Raw genomic sequence first — 18062 nt, forward strand, 5'->3', positions numbered from 1 at the left:
ATGGGAAGGGTGGCGAGGTTCAAAGTGATACAGCTATCCAAGTTCGCCTACATATTGCAAATAATGTCCAACAGGATACCTTCAATTCTTTCAGGAAACAGACCACTGCATTAGGACCCTGTTCTGGGAGGGAGGACCAAACAGGATTGCCCTTCGCACACTTCAAAGATCCACATATGAAAGGGGAATTGACCTGCAGAAGGTCCGTAAATATTATGAGGCAGAACAAGTATGCATGGTGAATGGATGGGCTTACTCTGCAGTGGAGGGGCCTGCATTCTGAATAGACACTCACGCTAGCCGACAAGGATACCTACACACCCTATACTGGGGAAAGGAAGTGAATCCGTTGCGTCTCTAAACAGCCACTGTGATCCAGATCTGACACAGATTAAACAGAGTTGGGCTGGGAGAACAGATTGACCCCTAAAACACCTCTGTGGGTGGGAACAAAGTTGAGGGTGGTGGCTATATTACCTAGATTTAAAAAGTGGGGTGTTATTGGCATATAGACGTTAGAGCAGGTGTGGGACTCAAATGGTATTAGCCATCTTCAATCAGAGTATGATATGGCCCCATTCCAAACATTCAAGAACTTGCAATTACGACATGCTCTACGATCGCAGCAGATGAAGAGATGGAAGGGGAAGACCGGTTAGTGAGGAGACGACTGGACGTGCTGATCACTTCTAGGATCATATGTCTCACATATAGCACAGTTGTGTACAACACCAAAAGGACACCGACAACCATACAAGAGAGATGGCAGGCTGATCTGGGGACAACAGAGGATGATAAATGGGTTGAGGCAGAGAGATTCTCTGAAGCGGCAATAAGAGCTAGCTATAAGCTGATACAACTGAAAGTCCTACACAGGGTATACTATAGCACATTAATACTCAAAGTACAGCCCGGGGGCTGCATGCGCCCTCCTGACGATTACATGCGGCCCCTTAGTGAACAGCAGCACCAGGCGTCTGTTTACTGAACACTAACAATAAACAATTTAAATAAATAAGCAAGCATTTATTTAAAGGTTAATTGGTGTGAAAGAAAACTAGTAAGTCCTGCTTGGTTAACCTTAGAAACACCTTCATTTTTAAATACATCTTGTAGCAAAAGTGTAAAATATGGCAGCCGCTTCAAAATTCAAAAAGTGTATTTAATTAACATGCAGAACCTTTTCTCCTTCGTACACCTGATTATAACAGTACATTGAAAACTATTACTTTTAAATTAATATTTTTTAAACATTCACCTCCCCCCCACTGAAAACAATGCCAACATGGAACTAAAGAGGCAAGTCAGTTATGTCTACTCTTTGTGTTCCTGGGTTCTTATTATACATGAACAACATTATAGTTTATTAAATCAAACACAGGGCTATAGCAGGACTTTACTGCATAAAATAGGACGGGCTGACACAGAGGGATGCATGAGTGACTTCGGGTAACGGGGCACATTCTCCCATTCTTAATGGGAATGCCCCAAACTTTGGAGATACTGGCAAACGGTGACTCAAAGATTAGAGGAAGCCACAGACAGCGCCCTGCAGCCAAACGTCCCCATGAGAATACTGGGAACTATGGAAGGACATTGAAGCTACTAGATGTAAGAAACTACTCCTAAACCTTGGATATACGTTACCGAAAAGGGAAATTGCCCAAAAATGGGGGGACCCAACACACCCCACAATATGAGAATGGGAACGGGGCATGGACTCATGGAGGACTCTGGGGAAAAAAATCCACAGACATCGAGGTTGTCACAAGAAATCTGACAAGATATGGGAGGAGGAGAGTGCGAGGAACCAAATTAATATACTACTAAAGACTATTGTGATCAGTGCCGCTCACAGACAGAACTATCATCATGGACTTGTCAACACACATGGGAAGCGCAAAGTGTTCAGCGGCAGGTATTGTAATGGGCTGGCCTAACTGGGACGGCTGTATATGGGACACGAAAATGGTCAATGGGAAATGCTTGCAAAAGGAAAATCAGTAATAGATGGTGAAAATCTGCTAATTGAAAAGTATGAGGAAGTCAATGAAGTTGTAGTGATCCTAGAAGTGAGGTTCTTGGTGGAGTATCAGTATCTTGAGATGATCGACGATTTGACACGTGTGATCCCAGTAAGTAATACAGAATCGGTGAGGAGGGTCTCATCTCCTACGGGACTGCCCAGACTTATGGAAGTTAGAGCAGCGAGAATGGTGCTCATGAGGAATACAAGACCTCCTAAAAGGAGTGACAGGTGAACTGGTCAATTTGGGCACACTAGGCCATCAGAGGAGGCATTGTAGTAACAGGTAACTCCCCTGATAGGGGAGGCATGGGACTAGGAGAAATAGCTCAAACTACCATCTGTGGAGGGGAAATCTGAGGAGTAGGAATACACCTAGGAGGTGAGAGAGGGGAGTTCAAGACCTTGCTTTTAAAATATTTAGAATCTAAAGTGACCACCAGAAGTTTAATCTTGTCCTTCTTTAACAAATATGCTGATAAAGGCAATGATTTGCTGGATTACCCTTACAGTAAAAGGCTATTAAATACTAGTAGTTGGTCAGTGACTATACTTGCTGTCACTTATTGGACAATACCAGAAAGGCATCCTTTCAATCAACAGAAAAACTAGCACCCAAAATTGTAATAATCATCAAATAAGACATACACTACACTATCATACAACCTGCCCCCGATTAAGATAAACCATGACCCCTAGCTTAACTGATTTTTAGACCATGACTCCACCCCAACACCAAAAGCGTCTGTGTAATGTAGATGCCAAGTCCTCCGATGCACTCCACATTCAGTATAACTGCTACAAAGAAAGGAATAATACGATGAACTGAAGACTGTGTCCAACGGGCTTGTTGGATAATGGTTTTTATATTAGATATGAGATTAGACATACCTTCAAGTATATATCCAATGGGTTGTGCTGTAAAAGTAAAAGGACAACACAAACTGCACACGACCATACACATTACCAACCAAGTGCTCTAGCTGTCAACGAAGTGGCCAATACCACCTTAGAAGCAAGCTATAGCTCAGGTTTGTTCAACGAATATTTCGCAAGCTACTGTTAGCTCTCTAGCTACCTATAAGTTCCTCTCTAGTGTGCAGCCCACCTCATTACATTTGAAGATTTTGCTTGATTGACTATAAATTAAAAAGTGTGTATTAGAGACAAAATGTGTGTATTTTGGGAACTCAAACTGATAGTTGGAGAAAAATGGTCTGGGTTCCAAAATATATTTAAAGCCGATATTGGAGTGATAATCATGTGGCAATTGGGAGACTTATTACTAACAGTTTTACCTCGATGCTCTTGCATTGAAGCTATCTATGGCTGTTATGTATTAGTCGTGTAAAGGCTTTCCAAGTTGACAACGCCTATTTTTATACTACTGCTGGCAACCATCCTGATCCACTGAGGTGATCACTGCTGGTAATCTTGCATAGGGTGGCCACTAAGGTAATCCTGCCTGATGTGGTCACTGTTACAAAACGAATAATAGTAGGTCACAATGCTCTTAATTGAATAAAAGTATATCTTACTACAGAAAAGGTTGGAGACCCCTGCTCTAGCTAGTAACAAATCAGACCAACACTGTGTGTTCATGATCTTACTAGGAAACTAGATTTGCAAGCAATGGATCACACTAAAACTCAAAAAGCCAACGCTGCCAGTCGCATCAGTATGCTATACAAATACAATACCGTACAATGAAATAGAGGTATCATGTGAAATATTCCAGCAAGACATTAACTGGATTGTGAATACAGAATGTATGTGGGAGATTTGGCTTCTTAAAATGCGTACGAAGGTCATAATCAAAATTGACTACAGTGCAAAACATCAAAGAATAACAAAACAAACTCACCTGTTTTTTTGACAGTGCTTGAAATACTGTTGCCACCTACTGAACTCACTCCACTCCCAGGAATGCCAGTGCCACTTCCACTACCTGGTGCACCCGTTTTTTTGCTTAACAAACTGTTGAAGAAATTTGCCAGGACTCCTTCGCTTGTAGTTCCAGCTACATAAGAAAATACAAATGTTAAAGTCAATATGACTGAGTGAACATGAACTACAATGAAGACAACTTAGTTAAATTAAAGGTATTACGAAGGAAACCTGACAAACTACCTCCATGGTGGCCATACTGGGCACATTACAGAGCAAGGATCAAGCATATAAAGTTTACTCTTCTAAAAGTCTAAAAAGAACAACATATAGAAGACTAGTACAGGGATTCATGTTTCAAAAAGTCATGAAAGGTTTAGGTCTAGGATGGGCACATGGCTCTGGAAAGAACCCTGCCTTGGGTACTAAAGAGCAAGGTAAATCAGGAGCAAAAATTCCTTTTAAAACGTTGTTTGTTGCATAAAACTCACTAAGGACGATGGGGAAGCTTGGAGATTGAGATGTCATGCTCACTGTGACACTGGTCACCAGCTGCAACTCATTGTTGAGGCTCAGGTAGAAAGAACCCAGACTAAGATTGCACAAGTTCCCGTCTGGAGGTGACCAAGCCTGGGAGTTCAGTCTGGACCAAGACTAATGTGCAAACACCTGACCTCGGTCTACAGTCATACAGTGAGTGAAAGAATGGTCTGGAATGCATTCCAAGCAATCAACAATGCCTGAAATTAAAGTATTCCTTCTGCCACTTTGTTGTTTATTGCAGCAGAAGTGAATGCTGTCACAGGAAGAGAACAGTGCTTTTATAGTAATGAGAACCCACAGACCCCGGGTGTTTGCTGTCCAGTCTTTGATGAATCTGGGCACTCTCGCACACAGGGAATGTATGCTTCTGCAACTACAGAAATACGGATTTGTTGTGAAACTGTGGGGGGATCATGTATTCTAAGGTACGTTAGGAAGTGTTCGCCCCATTGAAATTGAAACTTAGCCTGCAGTGGGGGAATCTGGTCTTTTGGAATCTAGATAATCATTAGTTGTGATATTTGCAAATGTCTTTAAAGTCTCTCATTTTATCATATTCAGTTCATCCAATAACAGAGGAAGTAAGCAACCAGAATGTCATCTCTGTACATGGTAATCTTGTATACGTCTGTACTCCTTCAATGTCTTCATTTCTCCATATTCTCTCAACCAGACATTTCGTTATAGACTGCGTAAATATTAGACGGGAGAGAGGAGACCCATGTCTGGTGCCTTTACAAACTGGGAGAGCAGGCGATGAGTTCTTGTTGACTAATGAAGGCTTCTGAGTCTCTGTATCCCCCATATAAGATCAATACAAAAGGTCTCCAAGGTTCTACCAAGGAATTGCAAGTTCACCCTGTTGAAAGCTTATTCACCATCCAGCACGAATAGTAGGGTTTATTTTTTTTTTAGAAGTGCCATGAATGTGATCAATGATATGCAAAGACTTTTTTTTGTGCTATCACCACAGTTCCTCACCTTGTAGCAACTCTAGCTGGACTGGATTTATGAAGCCAGGCAATAAAGGGCTCAACCTAGTTGCTAGAATATTTGTGTATATATTGGTATTAATATTTGATAACAAAACCGGACTACAAGCTAGAGTATGTGTCATCTTCGTCTGGCTTTGGTATAACAGTTATCATGATCTACCCTTATGGAGGGAACAATGGGCCAGATGTACATACATTACATACACTAAAAGTGGTCACAATCTGCGTACAGACATTTTGCGAATCCAATGTTTTTTTTGCGACCAACGATGTACTTATGTGTCGGTTTACAAAATACTGAATTGTAATGGGTCGCAATTTTTCCTACATCATGAATGTTAAAGAGGTAGGTTACAAATTGCCACACACTATGATTGGCAGCCATCACAGGAATGGTGGCCTGCTGGGGGTCAGCAGACCACCATGTGTGTGACTGTTTTTAAATAAAGAAACCTTTTTTTTCCTTCAATGCAGCCCATTTACGTTAATGGAAAACAAGCTAACTAAAAAAAAAAGTTTGTAAAACTATTTTAAAGATTAGGCAGTATTCCCATGGACCACTGCCAGCTTAAAAAAAATGTTTATGGAACATTCACAAAGGGGAAGGTGTCGCCTTCCTGTTTGTGAACAGGCTACCATCTCCTTTGAGGTGTCAGTAAATAATTAAAGTTTTGCAAGTGCATATCAGTCGCAAAACATTAAACATACCTTACCTGTATTTGAATCTGAACACGCCGTGAGGGGAACGGCTGGAGATCTTCCCTGTTGTTGTGGTCCTCGTGTCTCCTGCTTCCAACGACAGCGCCGTGAGAGGAACGGCTTGATTTTGGACCGCATCTCCCAGGGGGCTGTGCGAGGCACACGGAGAGCGTCACAAGTGGGCGCCAAGGCCCATAAATACGACGAGCACCTCCCGCTGCGCGGGACGCGCTTTACCTGTATTTGAATCTGAACACGCTGTGAGGGGAACGACTGGAGATCTTCCCTGTTGTTGTGGTCCTCGTGTCTCCTGCTTCCAACGACAGCGCCGTGAGGGGAACGGCTTGATTTTGGACGGCATCTCCCAGGGGGCTGTGCGAGGCGCACGGAGAGCGTCACAAGTGGGTGCCAAGGCCCATAAATACGACGAGCGCCTCCCGCTGCGCTGGCTCGCCCGGGCCAAGGGTGGGCCCGTCTGTGCCCGTCAGGGGCCGAAGGAGGCCGGGCTGGGCCGTACCTCTTGGTTTGTTTCCAGTTGTAACCCATAGGGTTGTTATGTTAGTGGGCATATAGTGTGAAACTGAGGGAGGCGTGAGCCTTGCCTGCTTGTATTTCAGCTCGTAGAGACCCTTTAATGGTACTCAGGAAACTTTAGAGTGCCCTGCTTATGGTTTTACTGCTGGGTTTGTAGTGATTTACATTGTGTCCAAGCCCAGTGTGTTCGTACTAAAATCCTCTCCATTTAGTGGGGCGAAGGAAGGGGGCGTATATCACAATATTACCTTTAGTTTATTTACCTAACATGGCTAAAACCAAAAAAACTACCAATAGGGCGGGGGGAGGAATCAAGGGAACCTTAGATGCCTTTATCACGAGAGCAGAATCCCTGTTAACCCATGAAATTCAGCTGACGGAACAGAGACTGTCACTTGACTCCCTCATAGCACAGAAACGCTCGTCGCTGGGTAAAATATCTAAATGCTCGACGCCCCGAATTGATACCTTAGTAGATCAGGGTCACTCAGCTCATACCTCAACCCCTTGCCTCACTAAAGCACAAGTTCATGCTAATATTCCAGCATTTGGGGATATGGAGTTAAATAATTATACGGGGGTGGAAAACACCACGCCTCAGCCCGATCAACTCCTTTTAAGAACAGAGGAAGGATCGGTGGTTGACATGATCATGACCAGGGCGATGGGAGGTTCGGACCGGGGAGGTGCCCTGCTAGGAGCTGAGAGCGAGCTAGACTCTTCATTGAGGAGGGGTAGGGAGGTGGTCACACTTTCGAAAAAATCTTTACTAGTCTCAGTCACTCCCCCCGAAGAAGTTGCTGTAGAAGCAATAAGGGTTACCGGGATCTTACACAATAGTGGGGCTCGCAAAAAAAGACCCGTCACCAAACCCAAGAGAGGAGGGACTAGAAAAGCGCCCATAGTTGTAGAGGAAGGGGTCAACATTACAGCATGTCAAAATTGCAAAAATTGTTTTACTCCGAACGGGGCGGATTGGTCACAGGAGATAATTAAGGCATTAGAGGTTAAACTGGAAGAGCTTATATCTAAATATTTGGGGCCTGTAATGGATCAAATAAATAGAGTGGAAGGGAAAGTAAGTAGGTTGTTAGAACAGGACAGGGGGGGGGGGGGGATTATCAGTGCCTTCACTATTTATGAGAGAAGAAGGGACAGGGACCGCCCCATGTCCTGATTTACCATGTGCAAACAAGAGGAAGGAGGAAGGAAACTTAAGGGGCACTAAGCCCAATGATAGTAAGGGCTTAAGCACATCCCCCGCCCCTGCCACTCACAGGTCACATAGTGAAGGAAGCAAAAAATCTGTGTAAGCCCCCACTAGAATTACAGATGATCATGTAGAGAGCACCCCGGGTCTTCAGACGTTGGACTTACCTCCTGCCTCATGTCCCTATACGATAGTATTAGCAGGGGTTCCAGCACTTACTCAGGATAGAGAAGAGACAACAAGCTCCCTGATTAACAAGGTTAAACACTGGATGCATAATAACGCAAATGTGGGCAGTCCGCAGAGTAGTCACATCCTCATGGCAAGGAGGGTGGCCTGGGTTGGGGCCTCCAAGAAAAAGTTCGCAGGTGACTGCGTAATTGTTAATTTCAGGTATCCAGAGCTGGTAAAAGATCTACTTATTTCCCGCTATGGGGACTCTGATAGGGGGACCAGTATAAAAATGCTTCCCTTGAATTTCTTTTATAGGGATAAATTGAAAGAGGCAGGCTCAGTGGTTCACAGGAGAGGGGAAATTACCCACGGTTGGGCGAACAGACCCGGATTACTATCAAATAGATTCACCCCGCTGTCTGATGTAGCAGTAATGGACGAACTGGACTGACTGGGCCCAGGTGTGAGCATGACGAACGTCATAACACCAGAGAGTTCATCGTTGATCAATGCTGATGGCTCGGTAGGAGATCCAATTACAGCCATTATACACCACAAGGTTGTTCTGCGAGAAATAGGGGGGAATGGTAAGGTATCAGTCGTAAGTAGGCCAGTAGTGAATTCACCATTAAGGCAGGTTAATTTAGATAGTAGGGTGGAAGACCCAGCATCTAAAGAGATCAGAGTGGTCTCGTGGAATGTTGCAGGGATTTCAGCCAAAATAAAAAATAAGGACTGGCTAGATTTTAGTAGACAATTCCACATTATCTGCCTTCAGGAAACGTGGGAAATTGATAGTAGCGTTTCACACTTAGAGGGATACAAAATGTTCTTTGTCCCTGCTCGAAAAACAACAATGGGTCGAGCCAAGGGCGGTCTAATAACCTATGTGTCGCTGTCTACCCAAGGGTCCTGGGAGGACTTGGGTTGGAGGTCGGACCATATTCAAGGCATTAGGTATTATAAGAAGGGCCTAAAATTCATCCTGATAAATTTCTACAATGCGGGCCAATCGATGCAGAGGTTGTACGAGCTTAATGAAAAATTGGAAGGTGTACAAGAGTTAGAAGACAGACGCCCCCAGTTGATTTTATTGGGCGACTTTAATTGCCATCAATGTCCACATTTGAAATGGGGCGGGAGAAAATGGGATTCCTGCCCATCTACAAAGGACTGGCACTTAGAGCACACCAGAGAAGGGTTGTGAACTAAGTAAGATCCTGGGCATTTATGACTTAACCTCCACGATGGATTTAATCCAGGTTGGGAAGTCTAACATCATTAATCCTTCTTTTAAGGGTAGGGGTAAGGACACAATTATTGATTTTATTTTTGTTTCATACGCACTTAAATGTAGTGTTATAGATTTTAGTATAAAGATTAGTGCTTTTAGTGATCACAACCCTTTAGTATTGTCCTTGAGGGATGCTGATCATCTCACCCAGCCAGGGAATATGATGACTAGGGGCGTATTGAAAGCAGTAAACCAGGGCAGGCGAATAAGATGGAGTAATGTAGATGGGGCAGCGTTTTATAGAAAGCTTATTACAAACCCGGAAAGTGGGATATGGAAGTGCCTAGATCAGGCAGTGGAGGGTATAGAATTGATTAGTGCCTTTGAGAGCACGGCAATGGACATTGATAGGCTATTGAGGGGCAAGATAATGCCCAAGTCCAACCTATCCCCAAAATGGTTTGATAAAGCTTGCTCGAAGGCTCAAAAGGACCTGAAGTGGGCACTTAAAATGGTCCCCGAGGACAGGAGTAGGATTGCGGAATGTAGGGCCCAATATAAATCGGCCACAAAATAGAGGAAATATACCCTTCAACGTGAGGCATGGGAGAATTTGAGGGATGCAGCCGAGCGTAGGGATATGACTAGATTCTGGAGGGTGAATAATGATCCCTGTTTTCAGGCATCGAATAACGTGAAGGTGGCCTGTCACATCTTGCCAGAAGCTTGGTATTACATTTCAAGAACTTGTATAATCATGGCAGCCCTGTTGATCGACAAATTCTAGAAGTTGGTATTTTACCTAGTACATGGATGCGTTTTGCGGTGGGTGAGATTAAGGAAGGAATACACACCCTGACACGAAACAAGGCGCCAGGTCCGGACGGGATTCCACCAGATCTATTTAAATCTCAGGTTGATCTATGGGCTCCTATACTCACCAGAGTTTTTAATACTGCAGCGGAAATAGGAATGCCCAGGTCATGGTCAACGGCTAGTATTGTACCTTTGTTTAAAAAGGGTAATAGGAGTGACCCTCAATGTTATCGCCCGATCTCGTTAATAGATGTGACAGTGAAAGTACTAGGAAAGGTCATTCTAAACCGTCTGATGGCTTGGGCTGAGGAAAATGAGATTATTACTGCCTCTCAGTATGGTTTTAGAAATGGCTGCTCCACAACGGACCAGTGCCTTAATCTTTACCACCTGGTGGCCAAGTACACCTTGGCAAGCGAGGGAACGGTCTTCCTGGCCTTTATGGACTTGACTGCGGCTTTTGACTGGGTAAACTGCGAGAAGCTGTGGGAAATTTTAGGGCTTCTTGGTGTTGATTCAGGACTGATATATATCCTAAAAATGTTACACCTGAACACAACCGCACAGGTCAGATATAGCAATGAGGGGAATATCACTGAACATTTTTCGTGTACCAGGGGTGTAAGACAAGGTTGCATTCTCGCTCCTTTTCTATTTACGTTATATATATAAATGGTTTAGACAAAGCACTCATAGAGCTGGGGGTAGACTGCCCATGAGTAGGTAAGAGAAGTATACCTGTTCTCTTATATGCGGACGATGCAGTCCTTTTGTCCCGTACAGGAAGGGGACTCCAGTCTCTCATCGATGGTTTTGGCAGGTTCATGGTGGATCTAGATTTATCTCCCAATCTTACCAAATCATATATAATGGAAACAGGGAAAAGACCGACAAAGATCTTTATTTTTAAAATTGGGGCTCATAAATTAGAAAAGGTTGAGGTTTTTAATTATTTAGGGATAATATTCGATAAACACCTCAATTTTAAAACACTAATCTCAGACAAATCTAGTCAACAAATGAGTACGATGGGTTCAATAATGAATCGCGCTACGAGATTAGGTTGTTGGTCACCAAACGAAATTCTGCATTTGTATAGTTTGATATGCTGTGCTAAAACCCTGTATGGGAGTGAGGTATGGGGCTTCAGAAACACCTCTGATACAAATGGAGGAAAACAAGTTCCTCAGAAGGATTTTGCAAGTGCCCCAAAGCACGCCTGCTTATATCGTCCACGAGGAGTTAGGCCTTCCTTATATCAGTGATAGGTTAAGTATTAAACCAATCATGTGTTGGATCAAAATTTGGACCAACCCCGAGGCTAGCCTAAGTAGACAAATATTTGAGGACTGTATTAATCGAGACAAAGGTGATCGGATACCCTGGATTAAATATGTAAAGGACACCCTGAAATGGCTGGGATTTACACACTATTTTGATGAACCCATGACACTGACGCCCCGAGTTAAGGGGGTCATAAAGTCCGAATGCCTTCGGCGTTTAGCTTGTGCAAGGGAAGACAGTGAATTATTGAAAGTTTCAGTGAGAGGCCACATACTAACAAAGTCATCATCAGGCTTAGAACCCTACCTGGCGTATATTTATAACAAAAATGATAGATTTTTAATGACTAGATTCAGATTGGATCTTTTGCACCATATTTTATCTGTTCCCGCAGGGTACACATGAGATGTTGAAACAAAGGGTCCTTGCGGCTGCGATCTGGGATCTCCGCAGGATTACCTTCATTTTGTCTTTTTTTGCCCCTTTTACGAGTACCCGAGGGTATTATTTTTAAAAACCATTTTAAGAAAGAATAAATTTACCCAGGTTAGGGTGGCACTCTTGTTTTTGAAACTTTCTTCTGACCCTCTCATGTTGTTCTGTACCGTAAATGTTTTAAGATTAGCCGCAAAATTAAGGAAGACTAGAAATGAGGTGTAGATACTTTTGTCTTAGAGGGTAGGGATGGTCGGGCCTCATAAATGTAGTTGTTTTTATGCAGTTTCTTTGTTTATTTTTTTTTCTTAACATTGACCTAGCCAAGGATTCACCCACATTATGTATGGACTGGCATATTGTTTTTAGGGCGTGTCATGATGTTTACAAAGACTTGGTCCATGTTGTAGCACTCTGTTTTAAATTGGCTAAAATCCTGCACTTTATAATCTGCTACTTTAGGGGTATTTGTCAACAAAGCGACCCACGTTCTGCATGTTTTAATGCTGTTGCTTTGGCCAATTTCTGATGATATGAAATATTTTAAATGTTTTATCTATGTATAATTTCTTTTAACGATGAAATGTTGGATCTTGTTAAATGTCATGTTCTTTTGTGGATATTTTTATACCCGAATAAAGATTAATTGACTTGACTTGACATTAAACATACCATAAAGACTTGCTAATTGGAAGTGACACCCTAACCATGTCCCTTCCAAATAGAGAATCCTTATGAGTTCCTTAACCCAGTTAGCAATTCGGTATCATGTTACTGAAGCGCTAAATGGGTTTAATAAATTCAAAAACCACACCAAAATAAATTAGTATAGCTGGCCCAAAGATACTGGTGTCCGAAAATAAATTAAATAGTTTTGTTAGGATTCTGCCAGGGTACAGTTGAATATTTACAGCATCTATGCGTAAATCCACACAAGCCCAGAGTTTTGCCAACTTTCAGATCTGCTATGCTGTGGATCACTTCCTCTAATGCAATTAGGTGGTCAAGATGTGCCGCTTGCTTAGTTAAGATGAGTACTCTGGAGCCTTCCAGATGTTCCTCTATGTGAGTAGGAGAAGTGGCTCTGATACATGCTAAGTAGTAAGTGCTAAAGATGTTAGCTATGTCAATATCGTTTGTTTGTAGAAGGCTTGCAGAATCCTTTACCCCGATCCAATCACATGCTATTTTAGCCAGCAATTTACATGCATTGCTGCCTTACTATAGTCATTCTATTTTATTTCAGGCACAGTTTTGGGTAAATCTAATGTTCTTTTTAGAGTCCGTGTTGCTGTGATTGTCCTAAAGAGCTACATTCTCCTGTGTATTCTTTCCAACTTTAGAGTTATGCCTCTAAATTTTGGCAGGTTTCTAATCCATTAATAAAATCTAGATGAAGCAGACCTTAGACCGCTGCTTGTAGACCGTCCCAAACTGTGTTGGTAGTCAGTTATCTTTGATCATTTCTTTCAAATGATTCTTGATCACCTCCTCAAGATTCTCGCTCATGGGCCTATCTGTCAGGAGACTGTCATTCAACCTGCATCATTTTCTAAAGGGGGGGGGGTCAGTCGGAGCAGAGGGAATAGTTTGACACAGAAGTGCGCCATAAGGTGCTGTATGTAACCCTGCGAATAAGAGAGGACCCCACCAGAAAATATTCAAGCTAGGCATAGGTCCTACGAGAAGCTAAGTAAAAAGAGTAGGTGGTGATTGCAGGTTGCTGGCGCCTACATATTAAAAACATATTACTGAGACACTCCATTCCTTCTACCGAGATTGATCAGTTTGAGCTAACCTGATTGTAGGAGAGCAGGATCTGCACTTATGTTGCCCTCACTTTTTTTCTGATGTTAACACTGGTTTCTGACTATAGTCTGGCTGGGTCCCTGCTAAACAGGGCCCCAGTCTCTCTGTTCTCTCTAAACAACTTGGAGTGCATATTAGATGCACTAGTGATTGGATACTGTGGTACCTTATGAGCCCCTAGTATATGGTACCTTAGGTACCAAGGGCATAGGTACTTCACAGGCCTACCAGGGGCTGAAGCATTATGCCACCACTGGGAAGCAGACTAAATCTGACACCACAGGCCTGCTACTGCAGCCTGGGTGAGGTAGTGTTAGCACTCCTCACTGAGGTATAGGTTCCCTATATCTCACCATACACACACACAAACCTATCAGTCACCCCTAAGGCAGGTCCTATCATTCCTGAGGGCAGGGTGCTTGGTTTACTATGTGAGGGGGTGCCTCTGCCTGAGCAGGGCCCCTCTGCAGCTGGTAGAGTCTATTCTCTGTGGCTGTTTGTGGATGCGGCTAAACCATATACTCTTAAGTGCATTATAACCTACCGGTAAATGCTAACTTTGGAATGACTGAATCAAAACATGTCGTGTTTGGTGTCAAACGCTTTGGAATCATACCCCCCACCAGTAACTGGTGTGAGAGTATGATCCCACCCTTCTAGAGGGATAGACATGTACCTACTGTGGAAACACGGTGGAAATCTGAAAGAGCCCTGGCATCACAAAATGGATGCCACCAGCACAGACACTGGGCTGCCCTCCTGCTGCTGACCGAAACTCGCAGTGGAGGAGGCCCAACAATAGGCATCCTGTCACAGGGAAGTGTAACCACCTTCCAGACAGGATTTAGTGTATTGGGGCTGGGTGGGTGCACTCCTAGAGTGCTTTGAAGTCCTGCACTGGGGGAGCAGTAGGCTCCTCTGTGCATATGCCAGCTCAAACCCGTTCAGGGGCTACCTGCCCCGGCGCGAAACTGGACAAAGGGAAGTGGGTGTAACCACCCACTCCCCTGACCCTCCCATAGGAGGGGTCATAGAGCTAGTCCCTCCCTTTCCTTTAGTATAAGATAGGGAACCCTTGCCATTGCAAACTAGATATCCCTGGACGACGCTCTACAAGAAGAATCCTGGACCTTCGACGTTCCACTACCTTTGGAAGACTGAAGAATCTCCTTTGGAGTCAAGGAGTGACTCCCCTGCTTGGCAGGCACCAAAAGCTTGAATCAACGGTCGCAAACTTTCCCGCTCGAGTCCGAAGTCCCTGCAGCCCCGGAAGTGGATTTCCAGACTTCTCGACGGCCATTGTGAGTCCCCTGCAGAGCTGAGGCAAGTGGACCCCACGAGTGACGAGGAACAGCAATACCCAGGTAACGTGCACTATTTTCGAGTGCAATCCCTTCACAACGTTCTACGAACATGTGCATTGGACCAAGTGTGGTCCAAGCCTCCAGCAGGATTTCCACCGAAGATCAGAGGCCTACCTCGTGCTGAGTGACCGTGGGCTCCTGTGAAGTGAATCCTCCCGAGGCTTCTTCGCGATCCCTTGCCGGCTGGCTTGTGGGTCCCCTGAAGACTTTCTCATCGAACCAAAGGGCTCCCCTGGTTGCTCCAGGCCTGCCCCGACTTACCCTCGCTGGGTGAGTCCCTCAGACCTTGCTGGTCTGCACCGCTGACTTTTCACTTTCCACGAGACTTGCTGTTGCCTCCAATCCGGTTGCCGACACCTCAGTAAGCTGCAGACTTCGTGGGACACTCCGAATCCAGCTCCTGGTCATCGTCGAGGCCTCCTGGACCTCGTGGCTGAAGAGTCAAAATACCCTTAATCACCTGAAATCACCCGACGACTGTGGGCATCCATCTTCCTGGGCCTGGGTCACTGGCAAGTGATTTTGAACACTGTCTCCTCTGCTTTCAGGTCTTCTGTATCCAGCCTTGGATTCCACCGGACACTTCTCCAGTCTTCACAAGCAGCAAATCTTTGGCTTCCATTGAAAACGACGACGCGACCCGACACCAAAAGACACCTATGCACCCGGCTTCCCTGGGTGAGGTAACTTGTGCACTCCGGTGCTCCTGTGTGTGTTGGCCCTCGAATTACTTACCTTCTAAGTGGCTTGCTTGTAGACTCTCCCGAAGTACCCTAAAACTTTAAAAATCCAACCGCGACTTGCACCACTGAAATCAATAGGGAACCCGTGGCTGTGTTCTCACACTGCACGCGTCTCCCGTGGGTCCTTTACTTACCTGCCTTGGGTGGATTAGTGAAGCCCCAGCGATTCTACAGGCCCTAGGCCTTGTCCCCTTGCAAGTCGACATTCCCAAACCTCTTTTTTAGTATATGGTCTGGTACGCCCCTAGGGCCCCGGACATATTTGTGCTTAACTTATTGTGAAACGTTGATATTTGCATATGTTCCTGACTTCTAATCTCATAAAGAGATTAGTAGAGTGTGTCTAGTAATAAATACATATATATATTTTATATATATATATACCTGTGTGGTGTCCTTTCATTTGGTAATTCAAGAGATTATAAGGTAAAACAAGCTGCCTTACATACCTCAGAGACTTAGCCTGAAGGCTGCTCTCCACAGCTACCACTAGGATAGCTTTCTTTAAAAGGTTGTCTTAAACCTATCTACCATAAAAGTCGAATTGGACTGGTGCAAGGTGGCCACTATAACTAGTGACCAGCATATGCCAGGCCAACTTCTCACACTGGATCTATTCCTTAAGCCATCCATATTTGAAAGTGAAGTGAAGTCCCCTCCTATTACAAGAGCTCTAATTAACTTTTCCAAAATGGTGTCTATTGTGTATTTAAGGATTTTTTCTTTACTGGAGTTGGGCTTGTAAAGATTGGACATAGAAATAGTTACACTGCTAGTTTTCAGTGTTATCAGGAGTACTGCTTTATTAAGAAACCGTGCCCCTGGACCTCACAAATTGAGATCTAACAACAATAATGCCACACCTGCAGTTTTACTGCATACGATGTAAATGGGTTCTTATGAAACCATCTGGATTTGTGGCAAATCCAGTGCTTTTTTCAAAGCTAGTGAGTCCCTTGCAGCAGACAGGAGACCACCACAAATAGGTATGTAGTTCAAAAGGGGAAAAAGGTCATTAATGACTACCAAATGTAATTTCCTTCCATTCCCCCCTTTGCGTCACAAACTACCACATGGGGGAGTTTGTCCTGTCTTACTACAATAGTGAATTATGATCAGTCCTCATCATTTTGGATTTCACAGGCTGAAGAGGAGCTGCTGACCTCTCTGGGCCAGCACTTCACATCTCTAGAGCATATCAAGATGTTGAATCTAACTGGCTCCTGATGCAGCAATTTCCCTTTTCTTTTTTACTCTAACAATGCCATTTTGACCCGAAGGTTTCTGTCCTATCTGAACCTGAATCCATCCCCTCTTGCCGTCTTCACTATTCAAACAAGAACTTCTTTCCAGACGTAGAAGTTGCGTTTGGGAGCCTTATTGATACAGGATCTTTTGAGGATAGAGAAAGACAACGATGGACCTAAATTTCCTTCTTCTCAGAGTTGTAGATGCAAGGTCTTGATGAACTGAAACTTGTAGTCTTGCAATGTTAGGTCGGTGCTAAGGACATCAGCTCTTCTTTGGCTTCCAGAAGTGATCCAATGTGTGGATAGAGTTTCGGGGCTCAGGGAGTCACTCTCCTGTTGCTCCCTGATAAAGTGAAGGTCTTTAACAAAACCCTGCATGTCTTGTCCTTCAGCGCCACAGAGAATGCCTCTAATTTAAATGTTGTTTCTCCAAAACCTTCTCTCCAGGTCTCCATGCTATAGCTGAGGCTCGGATTCACTCCTGTATTGCTTATAAAATCCCCAACTTTTGGCGATGTTCTATACGGTCTTTCATTCTACTCTTGGGCTCTTCAATTCGTGCCCCAGTGCGAGAATGCCTCCTTTCAGTTCCTCGAAGCATGGTTGGAGATCAGCTATAACAATGTCTACTTCGGTATTGATTTCTGTATGAAACTGCAGATGAAAATCCTGTCGGGTTCTGGATGCCTGGTTTCCAGAACTGGTTGCTGTATCGGATATAGCTGGTGGTGATATAACAGGTGGTCCATTGCACCCAAGCTCTGCCGCACAATGAACTGCTCCATTGAGTCCTCCACCTTCCCAAAAGACTATAAACATGCAGAGATCAACCCTCTGCTGAAGAACCCCTCTGTCCACTGACAGAGCTCAAGAACTACAGACTCATCCCTCTGCTCCCCTTCCCAGCCAAAGTCATCGAGAAGACCATCAACACCCAACTCTCCAAGTTCATCGAAACAAACCACATCCTGGACCCCTCCCAGTCAGGTTTCAGAAGCAACCACAGCACTGAAACCGCTCTCCTCACGGCTACAGACGACACACTGCACCCTCCTCAAC

At 44.2% G+C, this 18062-nt stretch overlaps 1 protein-coding gene across 1 annotated transcript in view; it reads right to left on the reverse strand.

The window, feature by feature from the left end:
* DYNC1LI1 (dynein cytoplasmic 1 light intermediate chain 1) overlaps positions 1-18062 on the reverse strand; it is a 596637-nt gene that overhangs the window by 58599 nt on the left and 519976 nt on the right. Inside the window, exon 12 of the mRNA XM_085630582.1 lies at positions 3891-4046. Within this exon, the coding sequence (XP_085486708.1) occupies positions 3891-4046 (156 nt within the window). The remainder of the gene's footprint in view (positions 1-3890; positions 4047-18062) is intronic.

This window comes from Triturus cristatus, chromosome 10 (assembly GCF_964204655.1).
Source record: "Triturus cristatus chromosome 10, aTriCri1.1, whole genome shotgun sequence".
NCBI lineage: Eukaryota > Metazoa > Chordata > Amphibia > Caudata > Salamandridae > Triturus > Triturus cristatus.